General features: G+C 41.0%; 2 protein-coding genes across 8 annotated transcripts in view; one reads left to right on the plus strand and one right to left on the minus strand.

Moving 5' to 3' along the window:
* reep3b (receptor accessory protein 3b) overlaps positions 1 to 23,715 on the minus strand; it is a 78,059-nt gene extending 54,344 nt beyond the window's left edge. The window contains exons 1-2 of one of the 5 annotated variants that reach the window (XM_077502696.1): positions 23,487 to 23,715; positions 21,669 to 21,780 (exon numbers count right to left, since the gene is read on the minus strand). In XM_077502696.1, the coding sequence (XP_077358822.1) occupies positions 21,669 to 21,766 (98 nt within the window). In that variant the 5' untranslated portion in view covers positions 21,767 to 21,780; positions 23,487 to 23,715. Of the gene's footprint in view, positions 1 to 21,668 lie in introns of all 5 variants that reach the window. The other 4 variants (XM_077502694.1, XM_077502693.1, XM_077502699.1 and 1 more) reach the window with 4 other exon arrangements.
* jmjd1cb (jumonji domain containing 1Cb) overlaps positions 1 to 25,812 on the plus strand; it is a 66,179-nt gene extending 40,367 nt beyond the window's left edge. For all 3 annotated transcript variants that reach the window (XM_077502689.1, XM_077502690.1, XM_077502691.1), the window contains 28 exons: positions 3,388 to 3,493; positions 3,579 to 3,703; positions 3,828 to 3,971; positions 4,917 to 4,958; positions 5,933 to 6,203; positions 6,387 to 6,932; positions 7,010 to 7,346; positions 7,929 to 8,862; positions 8,944 to 9,135; positions 10,060 to 10,232; positions 10,335 to 10,482; positions 10,834 to 13,222; positions 14,131 to 14,332; positions 15,235 to 15,449; positions 16,043 to 16,195; positions 16,517 to 16,606; positions 16,903 to 17,027; positions 18,238 to 18,463; positions 18,556 to 18,767; positions 18,959 to 19,282; positions 19,371 to 19,539; positions 19,627 to 19,717; positions 19,795 to 19,925; positions 20,429 to 20,551; positions 20,723 to 20,862; positions 23,542 to 23,718; positions 24,205 to 24,336; positions 24,424 to 25,812. In XM_077502689.1, coding sequence (XP_077358815.1) covers positions 3,388 to 3,493; positions 3,579 to 3,703; positions 3,828 to 3,971; positions 4,917 to 4,958; positions 5,933 to 6,203; positions 6,387 to 6,932; positions 7,010 to 7,346; positions 7,929 to 8,862; positions 8,944 to 9,135; positions 10,060 to 10,232; positions 10,335 to 10,482; positions 10,834 to 13,222; positions 14,131 to 14,332; positions 15,235 to 15,449; positions 16,043 to 16,195; positions 16,517 to 16,606; positions 16,903 to 17,027; positions 18,238 to 18,463; positions 18,556 to 18,767; positions 18,959 to 19,282; positions 19,371 to 19,539; positions 19,627 to 19,717; positions 19,795 to 19,925; positions 20,429 to 20,551; positions 20,723 to 20,862; positions 23,542 to 23,718; positions 24,205 to 24,336; positions 24,424 to 24,522 — 8,016 coding nt within the window. In that variant the 3' untranslated portion in view covers positions 24,523 to 25,812. The remainder of the gene's footprint in view (positions 1 to 3,387; positions 3,494 to 3,578; positions 3,704 to 3,827; positions 3,972 to 4,916; positions 4,959 to 5,932; positions 6,204 to 6,386; positions 6,933 to 7,009; positions 7,347 to 7,928; positions 8,863 to 8,943; positions 9,136 to 10,059; positions 10,233 to 10,334; positions 10,483 to 10,833; positions 13,223 to 14,130; positions 14,333 to 15,234; positions 15,450 to 16,042; positions 16,196 to 16,516; positions 16,607 to 16,902; positions 17,028 to 18,237; positions 18,464 to 18,555; positions 18,768 to 18,958; positions 19,283 to 19,370; positions 19,540 to 19,626; positions 19,718 to 19,794; positions 19,926 to 20,428; positions 20,552 to 20,722; positions 20,863 to 23,541; positions 23,719 to 24,204; positions 24,337 to 24,423) is intronic.
* The last annotated feature ends 670 nt before the right edge of the window (positions 25,813 to 26,482 follow it).

Genomic DNA, 26,482 nt, shown 5'->3' on the forward strand with positions numbered 1-26,482 from the left:
AAATATTGACTTACTTTTGGCGGTCAACAAATAATTTTGGTACATGACCAATACAGTGGTACCTCTGCGTATGAAATTAATTGGTTCTGGAAGAAAGTTCTTAATATAGGGGTGCACCGATCACAATTTTCCGGCCGATCACCGATCTTTTAAAAAGTCTGACCTGCCGATTCCAATTTTTGCCGAAAACAAACACAAATAAATAACCTGTGATTAAAAACAACTCACAAACTAGGGCTGAATCCAATCGTCTGACACATGACGTACAAGTGGTTTCATTTTTTTTTTTTTTTTGTAACATACATACATCGTGCCGTTTATGATCTCAGGTTTTGGACAGGTGTAATACTAGTTTGGCTGCCATGTGCATGCCTGTCACTAAACGAATGAATACGAAGTACAAAATAAACACCAATCAACTGGTAAATAAACAGTAATCGGGGGAAAATGTTGTGGGTTTTTTTTTTTTTTTTGTACAGTAATGCAAAATTTAGATAAATGTGGCAAGTCGATTCTAAAAATATTCTTTCGTGACAGCACTAGCCTGAACCTTGCAAGGTTATCTGAGGCCTCCTGTGACATTATGCATGGCATGGCACTTGGGCGCATATTTTTCTCATCAATTTTTGTTGAAAGAAATGTAAAACCTCAAAAAAAAAAAAAAAAAAAAAAAAAATCTTCAAAAGGTTCAACTTTCTGGTATGTCACTTAATTTATCGCTGTGCTGTGATTTTAGTCCATAATTGGGGTCAGACATTCCAAAGTCAATGGTTGAACGTGTTTCACAATGCCAATAATACAAAGTAAAACATTGCTTTATAAACCTTGAAAGTGATTTGTAAGTTGGGCAGATCAGTTGGGGTGATCAATTCTTTTATTCAGGTCGGACAATTGCCAATTGACTGTGATTGACCAGCCCGAGTATTGGCACAGCTCTGCTGAGAAAATCGATACGCTGCATCAGTCCATGTAAAACCGAGTGAACCAAAAAAAACATCTTCCTGCAAAAGAACTCGATCTCAAACGTAGCATTTTTATTCCGTCTAGACAGAGAAGGTTCATTTTATGCGTGGTTGAGAATTATAATTAGCTGAGACTGGATTCACTTCACAACAACAAACTGTAAACGTGCACAAAATATATGTATATAGGATAGTGACCTCCACACGGCTGCATTCCAGTCTGCTATTTTTAGTGTGTTGTGCTTGCTTTTAATTTGGAGCTGAACAAAGATGAGAAAGTAGAACACTGCAGAGGGAGAGACACCGGGAGGGTGAAATGAAAGCCAGACTTCTCCTAATCTGCTCTTCCTGCCACTTGCATCATCCACGAGTCCTGCAGCTTTGCGTTGTCGTGTGAATCGCCCGGAAACTCAAACAATGTTTTGCAAATAAGGCTGAGTTTTGCTTTTATGACAATTTACACATTTTTCCCTACTGAATTTCCCAACTACTCGATGGACCTGCCCAAGTGAACATACGTTTTCTGCATATTAGGGTGCTAGCTTTATAGTTAAATGTTTTCTTTGTCTTTTTGTTTGATATTACAGTCAAACCTCGGTTTTCAAACATAATCCGTTCCAGAAGGCTGTTCCAAAAGCGAATTGTTCGAAATCCGAAACAATTTTTCCCTTTATAATTAATGTAAATAATTTTAATCCGTTCCACAAGTCTAAAAAAATTTATCAAGTTTTTTTTTTTCTTTTTTCCTATTTGAAGTTTGAAGTTTGAAGTTTATTGAACATATGCATATATACACGTATAATTATATAAACACATAAAGTTAAAAATAAAAAAAATAATAAAATAAAAGAAACATCCAATAAATATCTATGTATATGTTCAAGGGAGTAGGAAGAAGTTGAAAACTTATCCAGTCCTACCCCTTATTCTTCATATCCTATCACTTATTTATAATAAATTACATTTTTAATAAAAGAAAATATAATGCTACTCGTATAAAAAAATAAAATAAATAGAAAAATAAAAATACACAATAGTAACACATATATACAAATTTCATTACACTCATATTAATACATCAAAGAAAAATAAGTAAATGAATAAATCATTTCTACAATCTTCTTAACTCATATCTGATTTAAATAATAATATTGAACTTTACTTTTAAACATTCTTTTAAATTCAACAAGTGAATTACATCTTTTCAGTTCAGTTCCCAAGTTATTCCACAAATTAACTCCTTTAACGGAGACACACCTTTGCTTAATATTTTACACCATAAACTGCACTGTATACTGTTTACTAGGGGTGTGAATTGCCTAGTACCTGACGATTCGATTCGTATCACGATTCACAGGTCACGATTCGATTCGATACCGGTTAATCCCGATACGAATTTATAAGTCGATTGTTGCGAATTTTTTCCATTCAAATTTCGAAAATACTAATCAGTAAGCTTGTAGAGTGTAAGATTTATATGAAAATGTATTATTTATTTATCTGAAATTTCAGTCTTATAGAGGTTGTAATCTGTTTCATGTTTGAACAGCATTAAAATAAAATATTAAGGCTTAATGTTCCGTTCATATAACATTCTTCCATCTTCCATGCTCAAGGTGTGAATCCTAACCCGAAGTCAGACGTTTTGTTGAATATTTTACCATTAAAAATGGAAGTTTAAAAATCGATTCACACACACACACAAAAAAAAAAAAAAAAAAAAAAAAAGGCAATGATGATAAGACGTTGAATCGGTAAGACTACCGAATGAACAATTCTGAGCTCTTAAAAAATAAAAAATAAAAATAAAAAATAAAAATAAAAAAAAAAAATAAAAAATCGATTTTTTTTTAAATCGATTCGAGAATCGCGCGATGTAGTATCGCGATATATCGCCGAATCGATTTTTTTTAACACCCCTACTGTTTACCATAAATAAAAAAGGGTAGAAATAGACACTGTTTTATTTTAATAGAAGATATCCTATATAAAATGATGGAAAAAAAAAATGCACTTGCTTTCTTTGGACCCATGATGCAAAAAACAGTCAGATTTGCGTAAATAACAATGAACAGGTCTGCTCCAAACGAACAGTGAATACGACTGTGCTACAGAGGAAGCATTCGAGTTAGCTCGGCCTCCGAGAGAGTCGCGCGACGTTCAGGTACGCTCGGCTTGGTCGAGAGACGATTTTTTTTGGACGAGTTCTGAGACATAAAATTCTCTAATTTTCTGGTCGAAAACCGATTCGGTCGAGAACAGAAGCGTTCGAAAAACCGAGCTTTGACTGTACCATGACGATTGCGAGGGGGACTGTGTTGTCTTGCGCAGTAAACAATGAAGCAACATCAGTTGTTAAATCGACGTTGTAGATACAGACTATGTTGCGTTTGACACGCTGACATTCGTTTTGTTTATCTTTCAGGATGAGGTGGACAGTCAGAATCCAGTGTTAAGAGATAATCCTCAACTCCATGAGGAATTGAAGGGTTGGCTCAAAGACCAGAAAGTGCAGGAGATTTTTATGCAAGGTAAGCTGGCCTAGTATGTGCCGTATTCAAGAAGGAATTCTACTCTTTATAATATACTATTGAACACATTTCCTGTCCCATTTAGGTCCCTATTCATTGAATGGCTACCGCGTGCGTGTGTACAGACAAGACTCGGCCACCCAGTGGTTCACAGGCATCATTACACATCACGACCTCTTTAGCCGAAACATGGTCGTTATGAATGATCAGGTACCCTCACATCCATCCGTTTTCTACAGCGCCTCTAATTGGAACGTGCGTTACAGATGAGCAGTTCATCAAACAAACGTAAAATATCAAAGCAGTCATTCAGGTCTGCGTTGTCATTTTTTAGGTGCTCGAGCCTCAGAATGTGGATCCATCCATGATCCAGATGACTTTTCTGGATGATGTGGTTCATTCCCTACTCAAAGGAGAAAACATTGGCATCACCTCCAGACGAAGGTCGCGATCCAGTCAGAACAACAATTCTGCCCATGTGAGTACACATTTAAAGCTATTCGTTAGATTTGAAAATTCCTACTGAAAAATATTTACATTTTGTGATTGGTTACCTGAGCCTTTGTGATGTCATTTTCAGTCGACAGCAAGTTGCAAAATGTCTTTTTAAAAAGTACTAATTGCACATGAAAAATAATGAAAATATCAAATTTATTATAGGCAAAATATTAATGTTTGACTGCCAAAAATGGCTACATAAGTAAAGTATCCCTTTAAGATCTTTTTCGTTTAAGTCATTGGACTCAATTTTTGTAGGCTGATGCATGTAAACTTGGCATAAAAACACACCCAATAGTACAGATACTATATCATATCATATTTGTGCATGAGAGAAAGATCAAAAGGCTTAAATCAAAGATGGGTGCTTGTCAAGCTATCATATTTTTGTTTTTCTTGTTTGATAATTAAGGTCACATACAGTATTTTTGTTAAAACTATATTTGTTGCAATTTCTTAATAAATATGAATATTATTATTGATTGTTAACAAAAAAAAAAGTGATCGGACTAGACTAAAATGTGACTCAACTAATAATGTATTTTTGTTCACAAGACAATAATTGAAATTACTGCCAAAAATTATTAATTACTGATGTTCAGTCACACATGGCTTGTTATTTAGTCAGAAATTGGTTGACCTTCCATAAAATATTCGGCTATCGATTTGTTTTACTGCCTCAAAGGGGAAGTCAAGTCAACATTTTCTTTACAATATGTACCCCCGATATTCTAAACATGGTATTCTGATTAATATCGTCTTTCACGTCAATGAAGTCCACCCTGATTCGCACAGAACATATTATTTTCAGAATAAAAATTTAAAAAAAAAAATTGATTTGACAATCTCTTTATCTCACATTTTCTTTTGATTTATTTCACTGTTTTTGTTTGTCCCCCCTCCCCCTTTTGTTTACATGTTAAAGATGGCGGGAGGGCGACCCGGCGGGATCACTGCTAACACTCAGGTACCCCCCCACCCATCACCACCACCCCCAAGCTCCTTGTGTCCACCTCCACCTTCACACATGCGCTTTGTTGATGATCACAGCTAGCTCATAGTTAGCTAAAACAGGCTTCACTGTTCCAAACGGTCCTTGTAACACTTACTGCACTTCATTTAATCGATCGTGCAGTAGTCCGACTACACTGTTCTGTGTTCCTTGACAAAACAAAAAAAAAAACAAGGATTTACCAACAATAAGTTTACCTCACAGGTATTTAACGAAGTTAAACGATATATGTGTTTGTTAGTAGTTATGTTGATGTTTGGATATCACACCCCCATCTTGCAGGCCGGATTAAAACTCTTTGCCGGCCTGATCCGGCCCACTTTTGACACCCCTGGTTAACCTACTAATGCAAAATAAAATGTTACTATAATAAGACAATGTGTGCTTTGCCACAGTGTTCATCCAAATGATTCTCGCTAGTCATTGTTTGACCCTAAAGGTTTTTTTTTGTTTTTTCTTATGTTAATAAATTACTTATTTAGGCCACTTTATCCAAGAAATAACCTTCTCTCTAAAGTTGTAGTTAGTCCAATTGTTGCTCAGGAAGAGCTTGGCTGCGTAATGATTACCATGTACACGCAATGAGTGACAACGTTACAAATGTGGTACCTTGAAAACTATGCGTAATGATGACACAAACTTTGACTAACTGGAAGAACAATTTAGTAAGATTTCTGACAAGACAAATTACAGTTATTCGTCAGTATCACGAAAAACACATCAAAGATCTCCAAGGTGGGGGTTACACATCGCTGGCTGATTGAGTCACAAGGAACGTTGCTGGCTTCTGTTTTGGACTTATGAACAGGAAGTGAGAGAAGCATAAAAAAATGTGTAATATTTTAGTATCTGAACTTGTACGTTAGCGCTAACGTCTGCATCCTGCTTTTGCTAACGAATGATGTTTCCCCACTCTTCCCTTCTTACAGAGTCATTATACGCGCGCCCAAGCAAACAGCCCCCGTCCGATCATGACATCATCGGGCCCCAGCCCAAAGAGTTCCCAAGGGACGCTGGCCTCCCAACAGCAGAGTCAGTCACTGCAAAGCCAGCAAACATCCAGCCAGTCGCACCATTCTCCCAGCGGCAACGGACGGGAACAGAGGGAGCAGCGCGGCTCTCGCTCGTCCCGGAGAAAAGGATCCGATAGCAGCGTTGCAGAGGACGACCGGGACAGGAGGGAAGAAGCTGTCGGCAAAGGTGAGGCTTTTTCCTTAAAATGACATTAAATTAATGGCAATTTTCTATTCTTCTCATTTCTCGTTCCTGACTAGTAAAAAGGTCACAAGATGGCAGCCGATAGCAATATCGGCCGCTGTTGCAAGTACCGATATTATTTTTTTAAAAAGATGACTAGTGAATCTTGTTTCTTTTATCCCGCAGACTCAAAGTCGAAGGCCAAACAGGCAGTAAACAAACGCAGGAAGGGTGAAGATGACGAGAAGAAGATCGGTCTAAAGAGACTGAAGACAGACATGACGTCGGACTTCTCAGAGAGCAGTGACTCCGAAAACCCGCACAAGAGGATGGCCCATTCGTCGTGCTCTTCTTCGTCGTCCTCATCGTCATCCTCTTCCTCCTCGTCTTCGTCGTCCTCCTCCGAGCCAAACTCTGAGAACGAATTCAAGACTCGCGGCAGTGATACGAAAGCAAACGTTTCGAAAACGGAGGACGAGGAGAAGACGCTGATGCAGGCCGCCAAAGTGAATGATTCCTCATCTCACATTGGTTGCTTATCCCCATGGGCGGAGCTTCAATCGACAGAGGATGGCAAGAAGGCGGCGAAGGAATCAAGCAAAATGATCACAAAAGAGGAGGAGGAATTGGTGGCAGTGACGCAGATCAGCCAATCTCCACGGCAACAGACGCCTCTTACGTCCGACCCCATCCAGGCTACCATAATAGAGAGTAGCAAGAACACTGTGAAAGGTAAATTGCACTCACTCATGTCAACTCTCAGCCGTCTGACGATTTACAACCTATTGATCAGCGTTCGATTCTTACAGCCTCAACTCGATGTCAGACGCCTTTCTTGCCCCACCTCCACGGCAGTGGCGTGATTGACATCACAGATGACGCACAGGCCACCGTGCATCAAGAGAGTTCCGAGGCCGTGTCGGCCCTGCTGGCCTCGCAGAAGGCGGAGTCCACGGCCCTCTCACCTTACCTCACCTTGCATCCATCCCCCGTCTCCTCACCTCCTGTTCCTTCTTCACCTTCACCCTCGGAAGGTGGCCGAAGGACAGAAACTGACCCTGCCATGCAGCAGGGTCTAATAGGAGGTGGTGTGATAGCAAGCCGGAGTTTAAATAAGGCGGAGTTTTCTTCTTCGGAAGCTATCAGGTGAGAACGGAAAGAATGTTGTTCTAAAAATATTACAGCACATTGTTCTCTCATTTATCGCGGGTGTTACGTTCCAAAAATGACTCGCGATAATGGAAATCCGGGTTAATAAAAAAAAAAAAAAAAGATTCACGTTAATTACATATATCTTTTCGTTTTCTTTTGGGTTTTTTTCATTTTTGGTATGATTTTTACTTCATTATAAATGCATTTTTTATTCATCACGCGCGCACCAGATTCGATCGCCTCAGTCTGTTTTTGCAGCTCAGCTCAGTGACTATGAGCAGGGCAGCTCGCAGTCAAAAAAGGCGGTTGCTTCAGTGAAAATGGCTGCCAGTGAATGAGTTAAGTTCCCCAACAGAATATCAGATCGCAAAAGAAAAACAGATATTCAATCTTGACCAGCAAACATTGAAACAGGAGTCTTCCATTAGTCTGTACTTTGTTCAGTGTCATACATTATTTAGAAGCATAGAATCCTTGCACCCGGTACTTTCAATGTTCCGGATTCATTTGTTGTTCTCAATGTTTAGATGACAACGGCAAGCTAAGAAAAAAAAAAATCTTCTTGTGTTCTTCCAGACCTGTAACATCAATGGCTGATAATCTGATGCTGACAGACAAGGACAAATCAGTCATTCCCCATCCTTTTCTTCATCAACATCATCAACAGCAACACTACACGTCCGGCATCAAGAGTCCATCTTTATCTGAGGAGCAAAGCAAACATCAACAGCCACACCCTGACAAGATGAACACTGTCCTTTCCACTGACTTGACAAAAACCAAAATAAACCCTAGCCCAGCTCCCCTCGACTCCGTCAAACAAAAAGCCCAGCACCCCAACAACTCTCAGAGCCATCTGTACCCTAGCACGAGTCCAGCAAACCATATCAAGTCTAAGCCCAACTTAGGCCTCGTAGATAGTTCAACAAAACCTAAACCCAATACCTCTCCAGAGGTTTCGAAACATAAAATCCCAAGATATTGCGATACCTCGTCCCCTCCATCAGGTCGTTTGTCCAGTAAAGTAGAAACAACTGAGCCTCCTCGATCGGGTTTTAAGCCAATACCAGCTCACTCAGAGTCAGGTGGGGGCAGTACTATCAGCAGCAACAGCCCTCTAATTATCAATAAGAATGAGACATTCACTGTTTACAGGGACCCAGCTCTGATCTGCTCAGACAATGAAAACTCTTCCTCCGCCACCGTCTCCTCTAACCATGTGGCGGCATATCTCCATCCTCACCTACACGGCCTCCACTCGCCATCGCCCCACTCCCCTTGCCTCACCCCTTCGTCACACCCGCACGCTGCCTCCCACCTCCTTGCTCCTCCTCACACCTCTGCCTTACCTCACCCACACCTTCTACCCCCCGGGGTTCTCTCAGCCATGCCTCCTCCTCCTCACACAGCGTCTCTCCTGGGGGGCCACCCGCAGTTGGACTCCCCGGGAGGTTTAGGTCACCTTGCCCTACCTCACCCGGGAGCTGCACATCAACAGCAGTTCCTACAGGTCTGCCTTCAGGGGCATTTATTTCTCATACCCCCCACTTGTTTTTCATTGGTCAACTAAAACCCCTTTGCATATTTCCAGGGTCAGGGAGCCCCTCCTCTACTCACCCAGCCGCATACTGGAGCTGCAGGTTTGGGCCTCTACCCCATCATTTGGCAGTATCCCAATGGAACACCAAGTTCCTACCAACAAGGACTCAACCTCCCCCCCACAGCTAAATGGGTTCACCCTGAAAATTCAGTTGCTGTTAATTCTGAGGTGTCTCTCCGAAAGGTGTGTTTACTTTTGGACTTTTGGGGCATGCCTGTAAGACTGATTGAGGTTTTTTGTTTGTTTGTTTGTCTGATTTTTAAAGGAAGAGTTTTGTGTTACCTTCACCTTTTGCCCGTTAAGGAAGTACTGAAATGTACTGAATTTTTTGTAGGACTTAATATCTTCAGTTTTGTCTTCAATATAAAGACAAGACAGTAGACATAAGACAGTAGAGGCTAACTTTGGTTGAGATCTTTGTCATTACTGACCAGTTGGATGAAACTTCCAACGTTTTTTCCGCTTTACTTTAAAATGGCTTACCTTAATTAATTATAATCCCGTGTTGCTTGTGGTCAATGGTAGAATCCTGGTTGGGTATTGTCTTTTATTGGTGTAAACAGTAAATCTATGTTGTGGATGCTGTATGTTAGCGGTTGTAGCTATGTCACACAATAGTTGCCATCTTCAATTTTTTCTTCTTGTGCTTCCATTTCTTCTACTTTCTTTTGGTGGTTGGTATCTAATTTCCGTGCCTCACCACAACCTTCTTTAGCATACTATAAAGAAGGTGGCCATCAGTGGTGATGCATGACTACTGTTACTATTTCTTCTTCTTCCATTATATCTTCTACTGTAGTTTGGCTGTTGGAAAATACTTGTGGTGCATTAATGCTAGTTGAAAAAGGTTGTGGCAATGCACAGAAAGACAACGATTAGGGAACAAGGACTTTGAGTGCCAGTCCGAGCTCTAATTTTAAAATATACAAGTAGCACTTGACTATCAGTCATAGGACCAGCCAAGCTATGTAAAAAAAAAATGTGACATAGTCCGAAAAATGTGGTAATCAATTTTTGTTTTGTAATATTCACATATATCAAAGAGAATTTGTATTTTTTAATTTACAAATGTGATTCTTTGTTTTGCAATGTGCTTTCCATGTCCAGAACACAACCAGTCCATGGTTGCATCAAGCTGTCGGTAGTGCAAGTGACAGTTTGGGTTTGCTGAGTCACGTCCCTGTAAGACCAGCCAGTGCTGATCCCCACCGCCCATCTGTTAAAATCAACACGCACGCTAGCCCGCCACTGTCAAAGATTAGCGTGGATATTCGTAAAGAGTGAGTCGAGACAATACATTTTTGCTTTTTGTCAGAGACAAGCTGAAATCAAGCTCATTCTGTGGAAAAACACAAGGCAACATCTTACTTTTCTTGATTTAGAGATTTGGATAAGAGAGGCTTTGCGGATCCAATAAGAAACTTGACGTTGGCCCACCTGAAACAAGAATCAACAGACAGCAGGAAAGATGCACAGCTTCACCGCCTCTACTTGGATGCCCACAACAAGGCGCGGCTGGCTAATACACAGGTAAACTACGCTTAAATACAGATTCAACTTGGAATGTGGTTCAGAATAATACTGATTAAATGTGTCAATTAAGATCTCATTAGATTACTTCTCATGAGTTGGCCAGTAGACGTATATCACGAAAGTCAATTGACCTTTAGCAAACCACGCCCCCGAACGGTTTGGGGTATGGTATTTGGATTCAGAAGGTACTCAAAATCGGCTCATACTCGTTCTGAAAGTGACCATGCAACCCTTTACATTTATTTTGACCAATATAGCTACAGTATGCACCACTTGTCTCCTTGTTTAACCTGTTTTATTTTGTACATTTTAAAAGTTAACTAACATCTAACGTGTTTTCTTTCCAAGGATGCTGTTCAGGCAGCGGAGCGAGCCAGTAAGTACAAAGAAGAGAATCGGCAAATTCTGAAGGAGAGCATCGAGGTGGCACCTTTCACTGCCAAAATTCAACGTTCAAGTGAACCTGGGATCGAAAGGGATCGAGAGCGGGGCCGAGATCCCGCCTTTCCTGTCAGGATACCAGCTCTTGCCTCCCTTAGCCCAAAAGCGGGCCACGCACATCCCCATATTATCCAGCCAGAAAAGAGCAACTATTTTACCACTTTGTCCAACAGTGTTATAAATGAGCCCCCAAGATTGTACCCTTCCAAAGATCTCAGTTCTTACTATAAGAAAGTGTCAGTTGGAGCTCAAGGGGTTGTGGCCAGTATTGGAGCAGCTGTTTCAAGTCAGCCTGCTCTGTCGCTAGGCAACTACAACGCCAAGGTGTCCATCTCGAGGCCACCTCCCCTAATTAAGCACCATCCAGAGGGCGGCGAGGGTCTTGCAGGGAAAATTACTGAGCAGCTCAGCCAGCAGGTTACGCTAGCCCAACATCAACACCACACAGGTGTAGAAAGGATGGAGCGCTGCAGCCCTGCTATTTCTCCTTCCTCCTCTACATCTTCCTCGTCAGTATCTAACCACCACCCTCCTCCTCCTCCTCCTCCTCATCACCACCATCACCACCACCACCACCACCCTCAGCAGCAGCAGCAGCAGCAGCAGCAGCAACACAACCTCAGGGCAATGCCATCTCTTCACAGAGCTCCCGTCTTCCATCCACCCACTCAGCATGCGCTTGAACGTAAAGAGGCCGCGGACAGAGAGCGAGAAAAGGAACGGGAGAAGGAACAGGAGAGAACTGGCTATGGTGGACGCCTGTCTCCACCAACTCTCACACCTATCCAGCCAGTTACCTTAGCAGCGGCTGGTAGCAAAACATCAGTCGAGCAACAAAAGCCTCCCACGCTACTGCCCGAACTCAGGGATGTAAAAGGTCATGGAAATACTGCCATTGTTGCCTCAGCTGTCAGCGTTGAGAATATGACATCATCAGGCGGGTGGAGAGTTGGTCAAGACAGACAAGCGCTCTTCTTTGGAGAGAAAGGAGTGTCGCGAGATAAACCCCAAGCCGCAATGGCATCCGTCATTGTACGCCCACCGACGTCTGTTAAGTTTGACAATCCTGCAAACAAATCTGGTGCTAAGGAATTATCTTTGGCGGGGTTTTGCTCAGCTAAACTTGAGGGGGAAGGTCAAAAAGCGGGAGAGCGTTCAAGAGACCATGGCGCTAATAGAGTTATTCAAGCCAACTCTAACCTGGATGACATGTACGTCCAATATAAAAAGACCTCACTTAGGCCCATGCAGGGGGTTGTGGGAGCCGGTACTACTAACTCTGTTCATAGGACTGCAATGTCTCCATCTATACAAAGTAGAAGTGAGGCAACGACCCCTGAGCAGGGTTACTCGGTATCATCTCATCATGAGCAGCGTACCTCATCTCCGGGAGGATCTTTGCCTCCTCCTAGTCAACCTGGCACACCTCAACCCAGCCCTAATCTCACCCCAAAACCTAGCCCTTGTCCTGGCACTGGTCAGGCTTACTCACCCTCTTTTGTTCACCTCAAAAAGCACAAAGCTGCATTGGCAGCAGCCCAATCCAAAAGCAACCTCTGCACTGTTCCCACGTCTGCCGCAACCGGATACTCATCTCTTATTGTGGATCCCGCTGACAAAACTCACAACTCCACTCCTCCGCCTAGTCAAACCTCATCTTCAGCGGATAGCAGTAGCAGCAACTCAACAAGTGGCAGAACAACGCCAGGGAAATCAAGCCCCCTTCACAATGGCCAGTCCGCCGGGCCTGCTCCCACAAGCGGCGGGCAGGCCAGTAATTATCACAAACTGAAGAAAGCCTGGTTAACGAGGCACTCCGAGGAGGATCGGAACACGACTGCTACTGTAAGCCCGGTTAGTACGAAACCCGAGAAATCGCCCGGCGTCACCAGCACCACAACAATGACAGAAATGATCAAACCATGTACTGTCAATCTCAGCGCCTCCACATCCAATGAGGTGGAGCTGAGCAAGGACGCTGCAAACAAAGCAGAACGAGAGAAGCTCTCTGAGGAGAAGGCAACAGTTGGCGAGGAAAGGAAAGCGTCTTCTTCACTAAGGAGAGGAAGCAAGCGAACATACGAGTCGGCTTCAGAGAGCGGGGCAGACGACTCTGACGCCAGCGAGAGCAAGATGGAGGGCAGGGCCAAGCGTCAGCCCAAACCGACCTACAAGAAGAAACAGAATGATATGGCCAAGAAAAAAGGAGACAATGAAAAGGACGAGGATGATGTGAAACCCAACGGCATCTTTAGATCTGCAAAAGAGAAAACCAAGCTCAAACTGGCCAGTAGCAGTAAGTCTAATATAGCAAATGATTTGTCTAATGTTTGTAGATGCACACATATAAAATTAGTCAGTTTGTGACGTTAGTGACGAATGACTCATTAGATGGGTTTTTATCCACTTATTTTTAGTCAAATTTTCAAGAATTGCAAAAAAAAACTGAATGGAAACGCCGGAAAAAAAGTCCCCAAATTTCCAAAAACGTTTTTATGCTTGGAGGGAGTGGATTTCGAAGCATATTGAAAAAAGAAAAGTGCGCATTTTGGCTATGGAAGACTAAGTGAAATTTCTGGAGAAATTACGTAGGAATGCTCATAGCTGAATGCCGATGAAGGAATTTGAAGGATACATTATGTTAAAATTACAAAGTAATTACGTAACTAGTAGTTACTAGTAATAGTAGTTGTAGTAATTTTATATAAGTTGTGTATTTAGAAATATGTTTTTATTAAGGATGCACGATAATGAAATGAGAGGAAAAAAAACAGTTGCGGGAATCATATCTTAGGGTAAGTCACCACAATGGCATGAACTGAGGAAAAAAAAGTCTTCCGAGTGGAAAACATTTACCGGAACCCTGAGGTCATCTGTTGTGTTTCAGGGTGACTCCAAAAAAAACAGGAACATTTTAACAATGCAATAAAACCAAGAGTGATGGAAGAAAAATAAATATTTTAATATAGTAATTGAAACCTTAAAATATGCCTTTTAAGAAACAATGATGGAATTCCAGCGATCTCAGCTGAAATGTTGCAGTGGTCAATGAGGAATCTCAAAAGCAGATTTCAAGAATGCATAAGAGGATGCCATGTACAGGACACAATTTTTAAAACACTAAAATTCCATCATTGAACGAATGGCATATTTTAAGGTTTCAATTACTATAAATAAAAGATTTATTTTTCTTCTTCTTTCCAGATGGCATCCCGCGTTCTGTCCTGAAGGACTGGCGCAAGGTGAAGAAGCTGAAGCAAACGGGGGAGTCTTTTCTCCAGGATGATTCTTGTGCAGAAATCGGACCCAATCTGCAAAAGTGTCGCGAGTGCAGGGTCATCCGCAGCAAGAAAGGCGAAGAGCCAGCACATTCTCCCGTGTTTTGTCGTTTCTACTATTTCAGACGGTAAGGGTATACGATGAGTGATTATTTATCTATCAAAAAGCAGGACATGTATTTACACAAATCCAACCTACATTTTAGGCAGTGATAAAGTCCCTGTAGATGGAAAATATCCGGTGTCTGGAATATATCCCGCCAAGTCGTTAGGGTATTATTTTCCACGACGAGAAGCAATAGCCACCAGCTAGCTTGTCGGCTAACAGTCGTTCATACGCTTTAGAGGCTTAAAATAATGACCCAAGCCATCTTTTGACTTTTTTTCTTTTTTTTCTTCCTTTTTCTCCTCATGATGCTGACCACCTCTGGTGAAATTGGCAACTTCCTTGGTTAAATAGGTTATTTAATTCTACCGCTGAAATGAAATGATTGATACTGCAAATATAAGTATCTGGTTCAGATTTTCGTCTTTTATGAAAAATGATGTAGGCCGTTATTTTAGGAAGGAGTTGATATGTTAAATCCAATCTTTAAAAATCATGAAGCTGTCCATACATAAATGTATTTTTTTTTTTTATGTTTTGCTTGTCCTTTCTTGCCCCATTAAACAGGCTCTGTAGATGGATAAACAGCAACATTTGCAGTCAGGGGTCAAACTGTGTAAATCTGTCAGAGGATTTGCTGCTCTTGTAATCTTTCCTCACTGTAGACCTGCTGCGACTGCAATCCCCCTTTCGGGCTCCCCTGTCTATACATGTGTCACAGGACACAACTGTTCACACTCACATGGACATTTTTTCTTCAACTAACCTTACATGCTTATATTTGGAATGCAGAAGGAAGCCAGATTATCAGGAACAAACGTGCAAAGTACATGCAAACTTGACATATTTTGTACAATGATGTCTGGATTCAAGAAATATATATATGGATTATAGTAAGCATATATATTTTTTCCCCCTTTTCAGGCTTTCCTACAGTAAAAACGGAGTCATCCGAATGGATGGTTTTTCCACACCAGAACAGTTTGACGATGAGGCCCTTGCTCTGTGGATCCCTGGAGCAATGGAGGACAGTCACCTGGACCAAACCACGGCCAAGTACATCCTCAGCTTCATAGGAGACATGTTCTGTCAGATGGTCCTGATGGAGAATACGGCAGCGTCCTGGCTCAAAAAGGATGGTGTGTTGCCCTCACAATCACTCACATTGGGATTACACTCGGCCCTCCTTTTAATATTATGCTTACGTCCCACAACTATAGATGGAGATCTGTGAATTAGCAACCATATATTTCATTATATAGAGAGGTGCAGTTATTATTTCTACTTGGGCTCACTGTCTTTATTTTCTGAAGTGCAGCATCTGTGACTTTAATTCATACTGTGTCTTAAAGGCGGGGCCTGGCCTTATGAGTGAACCGTTAGCTAGCTAGTCTGCGTGTTAAGTGCCACTGGAAGAGCGCGCCAACACATTAGCTTATTTTCCAAGTGTGAAATTCTCCCAAACTTTAGATTAAAGCTGAACTTTATTTTATTTTAAACTGAATGCAACATAAATCTGGAGTAAAAATCGTCCATATGGACAAATGCTCAACCCAAAATCGTGCACTACAGCAAAAACTCTCTGAAAATAGATTTGCATGATTAAAAAAAAATAATAAATCTACAATAGAGCGAAGCCGCAAAAATAACACAATATGGCGAGGGACAACTCTATATCTTGTACGACTCTTTCAACACGTTTTGCTTCAACCAATCTTTGTGTTCGTTTCAGCCAAGCTTGTGTGGAAGCGCGCCGTTAAGGGGGTGAGGGAGATGTGCGATGCCTGTGAGGCAACACTATTCAACATCCACTGGGTCTGTCAGAAATGCGGCTTTGTTGTCTGCCTGGACTGCTACAAGGCCAAGGAAAGAAGGAGCTCCAAAGGTCAGTTGGATACTGCAAAGCAGATGAGAGGGGGGGAAAAAAAAAAAAGGCCAAATGTGTCCACTTAACAGGTCAAATGAGTCGACAGGGAAATAACCAAAGTTGAGATTTCTTTGTGTTGCAAACCCACGCACTAGCGACGGCGCATTAAAGAGCTTTCACAAAAAAAAAAAAAAAAAAAAAAAAAAAAAAAAAAAAAAAAAAAGCCTTAATTGAAGTGAAATAGTCCATTAAAGCAATCTGAAAGTCATATTTGTGTCATTTGGGGCTGTTTACAGTGTAAGTTAATATTTTTCTTTCTTTTTTTGTTGTTGTTGTCAGATAAAGAACTATATGGCTGGCTGAAATGTGTCAAAGGCCAGCCTCATGATCACAAACACCTCATGCCAACGCAGATCATACCTGGCACAGGTAACAATTCGTCATCTTTCAATATTACGCAAGATGGTGATAACTGATAGATAGCTTGTGTCATACAAGTGCGGCAATAGCGTGTGTGGCAAAAAAAGCCGTATAGATCGTTAGAGAATAAATACAACATAAATGAACTAAACAATTCAGTTATGTTCATGTATCGCATCATTTAAAAACATACATAGTGAACAAATTATTGTTGTTCCTAGCATATTATAAGCTCACTTGCGCCAGCCAAATGTCCGTATTTGCTACAATGAAGCTTATTTCTCATCTCTGTTATTATTTTCCAGTCCTGGCTGATTTAGTGTCCTCCATGCATTCACTGAGAGAAAAGCACAACATCAAACTGCATTGTGCATGCGCCAGCAAACACAATCTCCTCAGCAAGCTACCAAACACCAATGGAGTTTCGCAGGTACAGTCTTATGCTTATCTTAATAATTGTGGGAATGATGAAGCATTCCCACAATTATGCTATTGTGATTTTTATTCTCCACACTTTTTTTTTTTGCCGTGTAAAAACTCTCAAACGATACTTCCAATTTACACTATTCAAATTTCAACTTGCTTAAAAAAAAATTCACACTTCCCGGGGTATATATCGTCTGATTCCACATTACTTACAGTATTTGCACAATTCAACGTTAAATATCAACTTTTCCCCATTCATTTTCAATGGGACAGACAGTGAACTTTTTCTAATTGTCACTTTCCACGCCCACTTCCATACGTATAACGTATCATCATTACCATGTGTCTGATACTGCTCGTTGGCATAGTTGGTAAAGCGCATTGTCCAGTAACCAGGAGGTCATCATTTCATAATTTATCCCTCAATTTACCGCATAAGCATTCCACATGCATTCAGCTTTCAGCATTCCCACACAATTTCTCCAGAAATTGCACTTAGTCTAGTTAAATGCATATGTTCTTTGCTGCTGTAAATAATAGGAGAATGCAGTGAAGCATTCTCACATTCAATTTTAAGGGATGTCAGCGTGCCATGTGAATGTGCAGCAGAAAGTCCAGGTTGTACTTTTTGCCTTTCACCCAAAGTCAGTCAGTAAGTGGTAGAAAATTAATTGGCAGCTTTTTCAATTATTGCTATGGTGCAATTATTGCAACCTACGAATTTGTGTGGCGCTGCAAACGTAAATTGTTCTGAATCTTTTAATACATTTTCAGCATGGATTATTAATTAACATAGTGATGTATGATTTAAAAATAATGAATTTGTCAACTGGGCAGACAAAGCGGATACCACTGCATTACATAAGAAACCATCAAAGTGAATAACTCACTTGCTTAGTGTAATAAATGCAATTATGATTGAAACATGTTCCATTCATAGACCTTCACTCTTTTACTGCCACATGTTATCGAAAAACAACCCCCAATGCCAGCGGATTTCGAGCATTTTAACTCGTTTTGAGTTTTTGATTTCACAACTCATGCGCTGCACTTGGACGTTGTACTGACTACTGATATATTAAAAAAATAAAAATAAAAAATGGCAGCATACATCGTGATTTTACTAAATGGCGGTCAAAGACATACTAAAGGAGGCTTTTACCTGCAAGAATTTCTCAAAACCAAACCTTTGATATTGACTTTGACATTGCCAGGTACTGCAGAATGTTCTGAACCATAGCAACAAACTGTCGCTGGTGAAGACGGAGCCACGCTGTCAACAGAACTCTGATCAAGGAGGAACGAAAGTCGAGACCAACGGAGGAGGAGGAAGAAGTCCGGGCAGCGATGCGGGAAGTGCGGCTACCCCGCCAGAGTCCCAGTCGCCTCTGCATTTCCTGGCTGACCTAGCAGAGCAGAAATCCAGAGAGGAAAAGAAAGGCAAGTATCCGAATGACTCCGGAATACTTCTGGTGCATTGGAATACCACTTGAAAGGTTCATGTTTTTGTGACGTGTTCCATTTTCAAACAGAAAACAAAGACTCTACGATACTGGGGAAATCTGTGAAAGAAGGGGACAGCCTAGAGGTTCTGCAGCAATGTAAAACCACATCACTGATTGGCAACAGTACGGAGCAGGGCTCCACTCTCAGAGATCTGCTCACCACCACTGCAGGAAAGCTGAAACTGGGCTCAACTGATGCTGGAATCGCCTTTGCGCCGGTCTATTCAACTCCCTCACAGGTGCACACAACAGCATTATTTCAGATATCATCCTGTATTCCAGGAGATGACGGTCACTCTGCTTGTGCAATTTGACATTATTGAGTATTAATACTGTGTCAGTAACAGATTCGTCAAAAAAAAAAAAAAAAAAAAATGAAAAAAATTGTCAGAAAAAAATCACCAGAAATCTATTGTGTACCTTTTTCAAGACGGGCAAAGGCGGACGGACCATGCCTAATATCCTAGATGACATCATCGCATCAGTTGTTGAGAACAAAATCCCCGCCAGTCGCCAAACTATCACCACAAAGCTGTCAATCAAGCAAGAGCCGGTCGCCCCTGTCAACAACGGCAACCCGGCACCTGCCGTGCCGGAAGACGGCAAAACGGACAAGAAGACTGCAGAGGATTCATCCAGTCAGTACCCAGATATTCCCCACTGCTGGCTAAATAACGGACGACTACTTTGGCTCAAAGATCACCGTAACCAGAATAACTGGAAGCTCTTTAGAGAAAGCTGGAAACAGGGCCAGGTACGTGTCATTTGTGTTCCTTATTGTATTGGCATGACATGTATCATCTTTAAGATGTCATTTGCATGTTTGTTTGTTTTTGTTACAGCCTGTGTTGGTGTCCGGGATCCACAAGCGTCTGAATGCCACTCTGTGGAAAGCGGACTCTTTCAATCAGGAGTTTGCAGACCATCAGGGAGACCTTCTCAATTGTAAAGACCAAGTGGTCTCCAACTCAGGAATCAAGGAGTTCTGGGATGGATTTGAAGACATCACCAGTGAGTTCAAGCAACGACCTTTTGATTGGGTATTGAAAACAACAACAACAAAAAATGAGTCTAACGAAGATCCTCTAACTTGTTAAGAACGACTCAAGTCCAAGGATGGGGAACCTGTGGTTTACAGACTGAAGGACTGGCCTTCCGGAGAGGAGTTCATGGCTCTCATGCCTTCAAGGTCCGGACGCGCACTTTCATACATTTCTGGATAAGATATAAGGGAAGAAATCATCTCTATTTATATCCCTCCCCCAGGTATGATGATTTAATGAAGAACCTTCCGCTGCCTGAGTACTCTGATCCAGAAGGAAGCCTGAACCTAGCATCTCATCTGCCGTCGTTCTTCGTCAGGCCAGATTTGGGACCGAGACTCTGCTGTGCCTATGGTAAGGCCTCATGAAATAAATCAGATGATCAGTATTTCGGTGGCGCCTTGGTCGTACGATCTCAAAATGTAAACAGCAAGATGACTGTTTAAATGCAAAGTAGAGAACAACACTGAACTAGCTGGACATGCACTTCAAATTTGAGAGCACAGGTCTGAAACTCCAGTCCTCGAGGGCTGCAGTCCTGCATGTTTGTGAGGTTTCCCTCCTCAAACACACCTGATTCATTAGCAAGCTCTGCAGGAACCTGATCGTGATCCTCATTATATGATTCAGCTGTGTTTGAGGAGAGAAACCTCGAAAACATGCAGGACTGCGGTGCGGCCCTTCCAGGAGTGAGTTTGAGACCCGTGTTTTCGACGGTCAAATGAATTTCACCTGTAAAACTGAAGTTCATCTGGAAATTTGATCGCAAAGCCGAATAGCCGTCGTATACATATAGAATATGTTGTGATTCTCTTTGAACATTTATTTGTCGTTCTAATTCTTCGCTAATTTTGTAGGTGTAGCTGCATCTCAGGACCAGGACTTTGGGACTGCCAACTTACACGTAGAAGTCTCAGACGTGGTCTCTATTCTCGTATATGTCGGAGTGGCCAAAGGCAACGGAGTCTTGTCCAAAACTGGTAAAATACAAACACTGTTCATTATTTTGGATGGTTTACTTCTCATAGGAAACGGCCTCAAAAAATGCATATCGGTCGGGCCCTACTAAGAAGTAATGAATTGGTTTTATAGAACAACCTAAATAGATGGAATGTATGAATGTCGTTTTTTTTTAATACGTGTGGCTGCAGGAGTGTTAAAGCGTCTGGAAGAGGACAATCTGGACGAGGGGGTTCGGAAGAGGCTGAAAGACTCCAGTGAAACACCGGGGGCACTGTGGCACATCTACCTCAACAAAGACATGGACAAAGTCCGGCAATTCTTGTACAAGGTAAGAAACATGAAGAAGACGCTTGAAATACGGATTTCATTCATCATCACACAGAATTCTTAAAGCAGTCATTTCAATTGACAACGTGTAGAAATTTTTACCATCTTGTGGTGAAGAGAATAATAATAGAGTGCAATTAATTTTTACAACTACTTGATCAAAAACAGACATTATCTCATCTTGGAAGGCAAGTTATAATAACATCAATAAAAGAATAGAGAACATCCTGAACTGGGGTGAGATATGCTTTCGCAATGAAGGTTCACTACTTGCAGCTTCGAGATTTTCTTTTTGGGGGCATTTGTTAAGGAGTAGGAGATATCGGTGTGCAAGTCTAGGGTGCCCTCTTGTGGGTGTCTGCGAAATTATATATATCCCTGGTATATTTTTTCATGTACAAGTCTCTCTGAAGTACAAGGATCATTGAATAAATAAGGTGAATTTTTCAGTGTAAGGCAAGGGTGCCCAACCTTTTTTTGACCCAAGATCTACTTTTCAACTCGCCAAGCTCCAAAGATCTACCACTTCAGTGTCAACATCGCAAACTCTCACACATCTTTTCCAGCCTGCTGTAACCTCACAACACTTTTTTTCGTGTTGTTTTACAAACCACTTAGACATCAGATAGCGCTCTTCTGATCTCACTCATGCAACACACACTTGGCAAACTCCATAATGAATAATAACTGGCCTTAATATGAAAGATACGGGGGGGGGGGGGGGGGGGGGCATATACAAGACAAGTATAGCGCTGAGTTTAAAAAAAAAAAAAAAAAAAAAAAAAAAAAAAGGAAATCACTTCCTACCTTAGTGGGAGACTGACACTGGGAGGAGGCAGCGAGCTTCTCGTAATCAGGAGTATCGGTGCTGGTTGCAAGGAGTAGGCAGGCAACAAGGTGGTCATTGGTCATTACTCATCTGTAGAAAAAAAAGAGCGGTCAGGTTTAAGGCACATCTTCTAAGGTTGGCATACTTCTCCTCCACCAGCAGTTTCCAGAACTTGACATGCTCTCCAAGGTTGAGCAAATGTTGATCTGGCTTTCATCTCAATGTCATTTTGCAAGGTCAGAATCTCATCCTCAAGTGCGGAGATTTCCATGTCAAAAAGTGTTTTCACTTTGGCAGCAATGTCGCCAACATCAATATTTTTAGCAAATGGAAAACACATATAGCTGGCTACAGGCTCATTTGAGGCAAAGTCAGTAAAACGCCTCTCAGGAAAGTTGCACTTCGTTGATGGCCTTTAGAATCTCAGATTTATTTTTAAAGTCATAAAAAAAAAGAAAGTCATAAAAAAAAGGCTATCCGCTGCTTCGAGAAAAGCTTCCTTAACAATTTCCCCGTCTCTGAATGGCTTCTTGTGTTTAGCAAGAACGTGACTTACGCGATAGGAAGCAATAGTTGCGGCTTTAGACTTGGTCTTCGGTTTTGTAAAAAAAAAAAAATTGCTTGCTATGCTTTCAAATTCGCACTTTCGCAGTGCGTGATGCGGTTTTGGTCGGTACTTCCTTGTCGTAGCTCCCGTGGTGAGTTTTAAAGTGCCGCTCCAGATTTCCTTTCTTCGCCAACGCCACTGTTCCCTTGCAGATTAAACAGACGGGTTTTGAATTTATAATAAACAAAAAAATAATCTTCCTCCTACTCTGGGTGAAAATGATATGGTTTGGATCGTTTTCCCGCCATTTTAGCGCGTCCTGTAAGTGCTCTGCTGCTTGCTGCTAGCTGCTAATGCTGACCGCTGCCCACTTCCGTCAAGCACGTCGCCAGTGCGCAGGGGCCGGTGCAGCACTTCCGGGTTACATATATATATAGAGATAGATACATATTTATTTTTAAATACTTTTTTTGACTGAATGTGTAATATGGTCCGCACGGGCAGTTACATAAAGCGAAAATGGAAAAAAAAAATAAGAGAAAACACGTTTTGTAAAAAGATACATTTTGTGCACAACAGTGACTTTGACATATATATTTTTTGTTTCGTGACGCTCTGTGAATTAGATTTAATGTGACGTCACCCGTCATGTTTCATTGTAATTTGCTTCATGGGGAGCCCATTAAAAAGAGATACAATGCTGCCATCTGCTGGCCACATAAAGTGGGTGTTTTTGATTTCACAATGATGAAGCAGTGCTGCACAAGACATTTCACTGCCCATTGAGAGGAAAAAAAACAACAACAACGTAGTAAACGTCATTTAACGTTTATGGCGGCATTCTTTGGGATTTTATCATATGTCGTGAAACGTTTTTAGCGGTCAACGAGTTTTTAAAATGGTCGTGACGGCCAACATTTCACACATAGACTAGTATGGAAAAAAAATTACATTGGTAAAAACTGTTTTTGTTATAACAACATGCCGTTATTATAATCTGATCCATGTTGCATTTTTGCAGCTCACAGTATTAAGAGTGAATTTAATAATAATAATAATGGATCAGATCTATATGTGCACTCAAAGACACTTCACAGTGGATAGATGACTTGGAGGGGAGCGGGAATCGAACAGTGGACCTTCCAGTTATGGGGACCCCATTTTACGCACCATCATTATCATTGACATTGTTTCTGGTGTTATACATTTGTCATCTATCCCCTCCATCTTTTTTTTCCCAAATTTCAACCTGTTTTCCTCTCCTTCTCTCCCTCCATTGAAATGCGCCGCCATGACCGCGTTAGCTGTGTAAGGAGCAGGGATTGGATGTTTCCGTGGACCAGGATCCAATCAGGGAGCAGGGCTGGTACCTGAGCAAGAAACAGCGGCAGCAGCTATTGGATGAGCACGGGGTGCAGGGTTGGACCGTTGTTCAATTCCTGGGAGATTCTGTTCTCATACCAGCCGGCTCCATGCATCAGGTAAACACGCGCACACAATTTTGTTTACTCGTTAAAATGACAAAGTACCCTTTAAACATATCTTGACAATAATATATGTGACCTTACTAATCTAAACATGACATTATGATTAACACTACGAGTTAGAAAGCAAAATTCAGACTTTTTTTTTTTTTTTTTTTATCTATCTCAGGGGGCGGCCATTTTGCCACTTGCTGTCGACTGAAGATGACATCACAGTTGCTCGGGGCTCTGGCAATGACCAATCACAGTTCACCTGTTTCTAGAAACTGAGCTGTGATTGGTTGTTACCTGAGAAAGCAAGTGGCAAAATGGCCAACTTCTATTACTGATAAAAACTGCTAGATTTTGCTGCTTACCTCATATTCCGCTCAGGCAATATTAACCAGAATACCATATTTAGACAACTGTGGCTGCATAGAACATGATTATTGTCAAGAAATTTGGGGGTTGTCGTCTTATTGACTCATCTTTGTTGTGCGTCAGGTCCAGAACCTTCACAGCTGTGTTCAAGTCATCAACGACTTTGTGTCTCCCGAGCATGTGGCCAACTCCTTCCACCTGACCCAGCAGCTCAGGCCCAACCATGAAGAAGTCAACTATGAAGACAAACTGCAGGTGAGTGTGGAAATCAGTCCTTTCAAATTGTGTTATTTCGTCACTCGCGCTTACTTACGGCTGAATATTGCTTCTTTTGCCTCCCAGGTGAAGAACATCCTGTACCACTGTGTGAAAGAGGCCGTGAGTTCCTTGAAAAGGAGCGTTTCGGAGGAGGAGGAGGAGGACGACGAAGAAAATTCCTAACCGAGTCCCATCGCGCACACCGACGCCGTCGTGTGATTGCAGGAAGGAATGCTGCTTCACGCGATCCTGGGGGAGACTCACGTCGCTGGCAAGAGGCGAAAATCCACACGTTTACCCCTTAAACCTTTCGTGCCAAGAGGTGATAACTCAAAAAGAGGCGGGTCTACTGGACAGACTGGGGGTTAAAAACGCCGCTGTTACATTGATCATAAAGACAACAAAAAATCAACAAAAAAAAGTCAATAAAACAGAATGTTGGGAAAGAGAGCGTTGGGAGCCTTATCATAGCCACTGACTTGTTAAGTGGGACTTTTCACGTGAGCCGACGTGCTGGTTTGGGCGACAGGACAAGACTGAAGGTGCTGGCGTCCTGCACTGTTGAACCACAGGTTAAGAAATCTGCAGCAAGAGCCCATACAGTACATTTCTTGAAATTATTATTATTATTTTGCTGATTACAAAAGCATCACCAGCAGCAGGCAACTTCAAGACCGTCATTTCTGATGGTCGGCGGTGGGGGGGGGATCTAAAAAAAAAAAACAAAATGTGAGGGGGGGAAATGCAAAGCAAAAATCACGAGCTGTCTAAGTCAGCAGTCTCCTCGTCTGTTTCCTTTTTTGTTCTGTCACTTTGTTTTACTCAGTGAAGATGTATTTATTTTATAGCTTTGTATAAATGTGATGTTAATGAGATCAAAAAAAGCATTATGTAAATGTGATTTGTACAGTTGTTTCTTCCCCCCCGCTTTGTTTCGCTTCTCCGTGGTTTTCAGTGTTATACGGTTCTACTGTGATGGAGGACGCACACATGCACCAGCTAATGCCTGTAACTTTGGGAAATGCTAATGTCCTCATGCCATAAATACATTTTTTCAAGATGAACTGCCAAACTCTTGTAAAGACTGTCTAAAGTTGTATTATGTATAGAAAAAAATAATAATTGCTCATACAGTTTTGCATTTAATGAAAAAAAAAAAAAGTATTCCCTGTAAAACAGACATTTACAAAAAAGATGTAATTTATTTAAGAAAATAATTCATTTTCATTTTGTTGAGATTTACTTTGTTGAACTTCTGAAGTCAAAAGATTAAAAAAAAAACTAACTATAAAGTGTAAATATATACATATATACATTGACTGAGGTATTTTTATAAAACATGTCTTGCTTCAATTCAAAATTTTCAAGTGTGTTACAATGCTTTGTAAAATGAAGTCCAAATGGGGTTTTACATTTTCCATTAAAATGGATTTATCAAATGAAAACAAACAAACAAAAAAATCTTGTCTTTTTGCTTCTTTTGGACTTGAGTGCTGTCATGTGATTCAGTAGATTGCGTGATGGGGCAGATTTGTTTAATACATGCAGTAATGCTAGAAATCCCCCTGGCAAACTTGCAGAAATAACTCGTTTCGAATAAGGCTCAATACTTGCACTTTTACATCATTGCCACTAGATGGCGGTGTAATTCAGTTTGTTCCTTGTTTGAGTCCACAGCATGCTAGCGTTTTTTAATAAATCCCCAAGAAAGTGACTGCAAGTTTCACAAACTATAACCATACTTTAGTATTGCTATATTCTCAGATCAAATATCATTTTTGAGTAGTAATGTGACAATTGCTTGGAATCAATTTATGAATATAATATGTATATATATATATATATATATATATATATATATATATATATAGATAGATAGATAGATAGATAGATAGATAGATAGATAGATAGATAGATAGATAGATAGATAGATAGATAGATAGATATATATAGATAGATAGATAGATATATGGCTTATAACTGCACTGACACAAATCGACATAAATACAAAAATATAAATTATATATATATATATATATATATATATATTATTTTTGATTAAATATTTCAAAATGATTATTTTAACGTCATACTTTTTTTTTAAATAATGACATTTAATTTATTTTCAAGGTTTTATAAGATT

The sequence above is a fragment of the Festucalex cinctus genome, chromosome 17, assembly GCF_051991245.1.
Source record: "Festucalex cinctus isolate MCC-2025b chromosome 17, RoL_Fcin_1.0, whole genome shotgun sequence".
NCBI lineage: Eukaryota > Metazoa > Chordata > Actinopteri > Syngnathiformes > Syngnathidae > Festucalex > Festucalex cinctus.